At 41.0% G+C, this 7,671-nt stretch overlaps 1 protein-coding gene across 1 annotated transcript in view; it reads right to left on the reverse strand.

Annotated features, from left to right (window-relative positions):
• LOC110170264 (putative leucine-rich repeat-containing protein DDB_G0290503) overlaps positions 1-7,671 on the reverse strand; it is a 12,696-nt gene that overhangs the window by 2,995 nt on the left and 2,030 nt on the right. Inside the window, exons 4-9 of the mRNA XM_055158829.1 lie at positions 6,356-7,083; positions 6,237-6,272; positions 5,576-5,674; positions 5,322-5,453; positions 5,118-5,245; positions 3,913-4,000 (exon numbers count right to left, since the gene is read on the reverse strand). Of these exons, the coding sequence (XP_055014804.1) occupies positions 3,913-4,000; positions 5,118-5,245; positions 5,322-5,453; positions 5,576-5,674; positions 6,237-6,272; positions 6,356-7,083 (1,211 nt within the window). The remainder of the gene's footprint in view (positions 1-3,912; positions 4,001-5,117; positions 5,246-5,321; positions 5,454-5,575; positions 5,675-6,236; positions 6,273-6,355; positions 7,084-7,671) is intronic.

Raw genomic sequence — 7,671 nt, forward strand, 5'->3', positions numbered from 1 at the left:
AAGTTTTGGATCGTCTCATCTTGTTCCTGGTTCTGATTTTCTAAGTTTTGGATCGTCTCATCTTGTTCCTGGTTCTGATTTTTTAAGTTTTGGATCGTCTGGTTTTGTTGCTGGTTCTGATTTTCAAAGTTTCGGTTCCTCTTGTTTTGTTCCTGGTTCTGATTTTTTAAGTTTTGGATCGTCTCATCTTGTTCCTGATTTTCTAAGTTTTGGATCGTCTTGTTTTGTTCCTGGTTCTTATTTTCTAAGTTTTGGATCGTCTCGTTTTGTTCCTGGTTCTGATTTTCTAAGTTTTGGATCGTCTCGTTTTGTTCCTGGTTCTTATTTTCTAAGTTTTGGATCGTCTCGTTTTGTTCCTGGTTCTGATTTTCTAAGTTTTGGATCGTCTCGTTTTGTTCCTGGTTCTGATTTTCTAAGTTTTGGATCGTCTGGTTTTGTTGCTGGTTCTGATTTTCTAAGTTTTGGATCGTCTCGTTTTGTTCCTGGTTCTGATTTTCTAAGTTTTGGATCCTCTCGTTTTGTTCCTGGTTCAGATTTTTTAAGTTTCGGTTCCTCTTGTTTTGTTGCTGGTTCTGATTTTCTAAGTTTTGGATCGTCTTGTTTTGTTGCTTGTTCTTATTTTCTAAGTTTTGGATCCTGTCGTTTTGTTCCTGGTTCTGATTTTCTAAGTTTCGGTTCCTCTTGTTTTGTTCCTGGGTCTGATTTTCTAAGTTTTGGATCGTCTTGTTTTGTTGCTTGTTCTTATTTTCTAAGTTTTGGATCGTCTTGTTTTGTTGCTTGTTCTTATTTTCTAAGTTTTGGATCCTGTCGTTTTGTTGCTGGTTCTGATTTTCAAAGTTTTGGATCCTGTCGTTTTGTTGCTTGTTCTTATTTTCTAAGTTTTGGATCGTCTTGTTTTGTTGCTTGTTCTTATTTTCTAAGTTTTGGATCGTCTTGTTTTGTTGCTTGTTCTTATTTTCTAAGTTTTGGATCGTCTCGTTTTGTTGCTTGTTCTTATTTTCTAAGTTTTGGATCGTCTCGTTTTGTTGCTTGTTCTTATTTTCTAAGTTTTGGATCCTCTTGTGCAGAACCTGGTTCTCAGTCTCTAAGATTTGGGGAACCATAGGTTGAAATTTTCCAAACTGACGGCAGCTCATTTTTTCTGTTTAAATATGCAGTAGAGAGAGAAAAGCTCTAGTGTAAACGCGCAGTAGTAGCTCTAGTAGCAGTACACGCAGTAGTAGTAGTACCTCAGACTCGCAGTAGTGGTAGTACACGCAGTAGTAGTAGTACCTCAGACTCGCAGTAGTGGTAGTACACGCAGTAGTGGTAGTACACGCAGTAGTCCTAGTACACGCAGTAGTCGTAGTACACTCAGTAGTCGTAGTACACGCAGTAGTCGTAGTACACGCAGTAGTAGTAGTACACGCAGTAGTCGCAGTACACGCAGTAGTCGCAGTACACGCAGTAGTCGCAGTGGATGCAGTAGTCGTAGTACACACAGTACACGCAGTAGAAGTGGCAGTATTCTGTGTCTGTAGTGTTTGTTTTGTGTTACACTTATAATCTTCTTCAAAACAGTAAGTTGCTTTGTGCTTTGTGCTTGTCCTTTGTGGATGATGTCATAAAGTAGTAGTAGCAGTAGTGAAAGTATTAATAAAAGTATTCTGTCACTTTAGTGTTTATTTCACTGTGTCACTCAGAGTTTACTTTAAAGCAGCGTCGTGCTTCTCTGATGACGTCATCAAGCAGAGTTCTGTCACCATGGAGACCCAGGGGCATTAGAACATCACGTTGCCACGGCGACAGCTTCTCAGGCTCCAAAACTATTTTAGATTCTAGAATGTGATGATGTCATCGTCCCAGAGGGGAGGAGCTAAATCATTTTCCCGGTGATTACGATGTACTTTTCCATCTGTATTAATATTCGATGGAAAAACATGAACAACTGACTTGTTTTAAGGAGGAGATTGAGAAGGAGAAGGAGCAGGTTTTTGGTGGTGGTGTTTTGTGGTGAGTGGAGATGTGCTTCACTTCAGTCACATGGATCATGAACAGTTTTCTCTACTTCAGTGCAGAATAGTGACGTTTGTGTCTTGTTGATGACGTGTAGGTGGATGAATGTGACCTGACCGTTCACACTCAAGTCACATGTCGGCCATGTGCTATTAAAGGCTTTGAATTATTTTGTACTTTTTGAGTGCCTCAGTTTTTTTTCTACTTTTTTTTTCCTACTTTGTAAATCACAAAGTATTTTCATTCTTTTTTTTTTTTGGATTGTTTGTTTGACAAGTGTCCAATAAAAATCAAATCCATATGCTATATGGATTTGATGATTAGTTAATTAGTTAGAAACAATGTGACAAATATTTTAATCATTTATCTTTTTTTTTTTTATCTTAATATTTGCAAGTAAATCAAGACATTTACACTTTTATGTACGTCTGTCTGTCTGTATTTGATTATTTATTCATTTATTTATTCATGTACATACTTTTGGTTTTAAAACACTTACTGAATTGTTTTATTTGGATCGGTCCAGTAATTATAGAAACATTGAACATAAACCAGAGCTAAACATCTGGAGTCTCAAAGTTAAAAACCAAATTCTACCACAGAATTTGAACCTGTCCCCAGCTCAGATTTAAACAACAGAGATTCAAGAGTGGATATTACGCACTATTTATTGATTTATTTTAGCCATGTTGTCACTAGGGCCAAATAAATCCATCCATTCATCCATTTTCTTCCTCTTATCCGGGGTCGGGTCTCGGGGGCAGCAGCCTAAGCAGGGACTCCCAGACTTCCTTCACCCCAGACACTTCCTCCAGCTCCTCCAGTGGGACCTGAGGTGTTCCCAGTCCAGTCCAGAGACATGGTCCCCCCCAGTGTGTCCTGGGTCTCCTCCTCCTCCAGGTGGGACATGAACACCTCCTGAGGGACACGTCCAGGAGACGTCAGAACAGACGTCCTCCCCTCAGACGCTCCTCTCCACGTGGAGGAGCAGCGGCTCTACTCCGAGCTCCTCCCGTGTGACTGAGCTCCTGGGCCAGAGAAATACGACATGTAATATGTGACAACACATCAGTATTTATCTGCAGAGTCATTTACACACACACACATTTACACACATTTACACACACACACACACACACACACACATTTACACACACACACACACACACACACACACACATTTACACACACACACACACACATTTACACACACACACACACACACACACATTTACACACACACACACATTTACACACACACACACACACACATTTACACACACACACACATTTACACACACACACACACACACACACATTTACACACACACACACACACACACACACACACATTTACACACACATTTACACACACACACACACACACACATTTACACACACACACACATTTACACACACACACACACACACATTTACACACACACACACATTTACACACACACACACACATTACACACACACACACACACATTTACACACACACACACACACATTTACACACACACACACACATTTACACACACACACACACACACACACATTTACACACACACACACACACACACACACACACATTTACACACACACACACACACATTTACACACACACACACACACACACACACACACATTTACACACACACACACACACACACACATTTACACACACACACACACACACACACACACATTTACACACACACACACACACATTTACACACACACACACACACACATTTACACACACACACACACACACACACATTTACACACACACACACACACACACACACACACACACATTTACACACACATTTACACACACACACATTTACAGACACATTTACACACACACACATACACACATTTACACACACACATACATGTTTTTGTCACCTTGTGGGACCACCTGACTAGACCGTGCCTTGTGGGAACCACCCTTTCTGAAGGTTCTAGAGCAGCCAAAAAAATCAGGCACTGCCCCCTATAGTTCCTAAACAATAATATCACCTCAAAATTCCAATTCTCCATAAAAAACGAACTCGACCAGACTGAGCACCCACTTGTGGGAACTTTTCAGGTATTTAGGTACTTGTGAGATCCAAACACGCCCACTTTCTGGTTTTTGTATACTTGTAGACCGAAATATACACACTCTCAGGTTTTTAGGTAGTTGCAGGCCACAGCATGCATACAGCAATTAAAACAATGTAAATCATTAAAATAACACATAAAATGCACAGAAACAGAAAAACAACTTTCAAGTTGCTAATTTTAATGACAATGATTTAACAATCAGTAATAAAACATCCTTACTAACGTTGTTGGCAAACTGACAAACATAGTCTTTAACTTTAACTTCTTCGACTCTTTTTAAAGAAAATATAGTCAAAGTGTATTTACCTTGTTGACATGTTTCGGCTGCTGCTGCAAGCCACTGTCCCCGGTGTTGATGTGTTGTATATATCACGTGTTGTTACTTCCTGTGGGCGTGGTCAGCCTGATGGACCTGCAGGTCGCTCAGACTGACCACGCCTCCCGTCGCCCGGTGTTTCTCTGGAGGAGTGTGTGAAAGGAGGAACGCTCCGTCATCAAGTTCAAACGCTGGATCAGGGAGGACCGTGAAATCAGGAAACGAGGCACTGACAGCATTAACTTTGATGAGCGTTCCTCCTCCACACACCTGGAACACTCCTCCAGAGACACCGGGCAACAGGAGGCGTGGTCAGTCTGAGCCACCTGCCAGGTCCATCAGGTCTGACCACGCCCACAAGAAGTAACAACAGCTGATATACGACACGTCACCACTGACACCGAAGACAGTTCTGAAGATGCAGCAGCAGCTGAAACATGTCAAAAAGGTAAATACACTTTACTGTATTGTCTTTAAATTCTTGGATTCTTTTTTAAAGAACACGAGACAAAATGAACATCTTTGGTTTAAACATGGTCAACTGTTTCATTTTTCATATTAAAAATACTTTCTAACATTATTTATAAGCTTCTGAACTTTTAAACTAAGGACAAACTTTTCTTTTGAGAGTTGTAATTCTGTTCATGACATAAGACTTAACTGTCCTCCAGTCTCTGTGTTTCAGTACATCCTTCTCGAGCTGTACACACTTCTCACAGTCACTTTTTCCAGGAACACGACAGCTGCTTATGAATTGCGATAGGTGCCTCTCCACAGCCTGGACCTCTTGCTTGTCCCACATTCTCCTTTTGACTCCTGGGTGATGTGAGGAACAGAGAGATTAATAGAAGGAGAAAATTTTAACATATCTTTATCAAGCTGTGTTCAATACCTTTGCTTTTAGTTTGACTCCCTTTACGGCTCCACGCTCCTTTAGATGTTTTTACAGGCTGAGATGTTGTGTCAGACTCATCTGACATTTCAATCTCCACTTCCATTCCCTGACTGGGAGTGACAACAGCTTCTAGATGACACGGGGACAAATGAAAAATACATCCATAAAAATACAAGTCTATTATGTTATGACAACAAAACATTTGCAGAGTGAAGATTTGTTGTATTGAAAAATATTCATCAATGAAATACCTTCGCATTTTGCTTTTTTAGTTTCTTGGCTTGTGTAGATCTCATCAAGAACTTCAGCCCCCAACTCGTCCTCTCCCTGACTGATGGTGACCACATCCTCTAAACACAGAATGTAACGAGAAAGGAATTAATCCATGTGTAAGAACTGACCACAAACCACCTGCAGAAACAGAATCCTGATGTGTTTCAAAATCAGGTCTGAGGTGTTTATGCCCCATAACCTGCAGGTTCAGCCAACTAACACAGTGTTTCCCAAAGACTGGGTCGCGACCCTCAGGTGGGTCACTCCTCCCTTCTTCTCCACACACCCCTCCCTGCTCCTCTCTTCTTCTCCACACACATCCCTGCTCCTCCCTTTTTCAGCAACACTGCCTTGCCTGTTTTTCATTGTTTAAACTTGAGTAATACCAACTGTTCAAAGACACGATCACTCAGTCAACAATAAAATATCCTCATTAATGTTCAATAATGGTCACAAATTTATTTTGTGATTTACAAATAATGTCTATTGACTTGAGTCGTGAAGATTTGTGACTTTTAAAATATGGGTCCCCAGAAAAAAAGTTTGGGAAACACTGTTGTAACACGGCCAACGAGCAAAAGTGGGTGGAGAAATCAGAAAGCAGCTGTGGCTAAAGAGAGCTCAAAATAAAATACATACCTTGTGACTCAGTATCGCTGTCGGCCATAACAGTGTCTGTCAAAGTAAAAAGAATTATTTAGTTAAACGATGTTTTAAATTGGACAATTGTTTTATGTAAAAATGAAATAAATATATACCCTCTGGGTCAATAGTGATGTCATCTAGGCCCTTGCCCTTGAATTCAGCCATGCGCCCTTGCTCCAGAGCCATGAGAACCTTGCTTATTTTAGCAAGTTGAAGTGTACCTTCAGGAAGTCTGTAGAATTGTCTATGAACTCTCACATCATGCCCCAGAAAATCAGCCAGCTGATCCAACTCTGTGTTGCTGAGGTTTAGAACTTGTGACAAAGTTGCTGTTTGTTTGCGCAGTTTGGTTGAGGTGAGGGTATCTGGGTTTTTTGCTCCACAGGCCTTGGCAAAATGCCGGAGACACTCAGACCCACGATAACAGGAAAATGCATGTGGTCTGGCAAAGAGGTATGTGTTTTCCTGGGGAACTCCACACATGTCCCTTTTAGTGACAAGAAGATCTAAAGATTCCTGCATCGCAGGTGTCAAAAGGACTGGAACCTTTCTCCCTCTCTTCCCCCTGATCTCCAGCCTTCGGAAATGTTGACACAGTTTCTTTTCTAAATCAGAGAGTGCTTCACCCAGGTCTTCCAGCACATCTTGGTTTTTTGGAGACATATATGCTGACAGAGGCATTTTGGACACCTGACCTGATCTTCGTCTATTAAAGAGTATTACTTGAGTCAGAGTGACTTTTGCTAATCCTGCCCAGGTCACAGAAGACACTTCAGTAGACAACATGGAGTAAAGTCTCTGCTGTTCTGCCTCCAAATAGGAATGAAACATCTGGACATCTCTTGTAAAGGGAAGCAGAAGTGGAGCATTCCACTTAGCTTCCTGGAGGGTTCTCAGTGATGCTGCCGATATCATTTCATTCCATCTTGCTTCATATATTTGTCGGAATGTGCGGGCATTTTTAGCTGCATTACAGTCGCCCTGAATGTTTGAACGGCTCTCAACTAACATTGAAATTGTGACCAAGCTATATCCAAGTTTGAGAGCCAGACTTGGGCATTTATATGTATTGGTTCCCCTGTCATAACCAGCTACAATTTTCACTGACTCTACGACATGCATAAAATTTGAAGGAAAAACATGGTCTTCAATGGTGTTTAATTTAGTATTTCTTCTTGAGCATAACAGAAGCCTTCCTAACTCCCTCATTTTTTGACGAATGTATTCATGTTTCCCAGTGTCATGGCCAAAACGGTTAAACAGGTTCTCACCAAACTCCAGGATACACTGATCCGTTTTCACTACAATAGTCACTTCATCATTCACCATGTTGCTTAAGAGCTTCCAGAAGTCTTCATTAAGACCAAGAGGAGGAGGTGCAGCAGTTTTCCCTCTCTTTGGTTGATCGGGAGGCTTAAACTTGCATTTT

Source organism: Boleophthalmus pectinirostris, unplaced genomic scaffold (genome assembly GCF_026225935.1).
Source record: "Boleophthalmus pectinirostris isolate CB_2022bp ecotype Guang Dong unplaced genomic scaffold, ASM2622593v1 HiC_scaffold_2299, whole genome shotgun sequence".
NCBI lineage: Eukaryota > Metazoa > Chordata > Actinopteri > Gobiiformes > Gobiidae > Boleophthalmus > Boleophthalmus pectinirostris.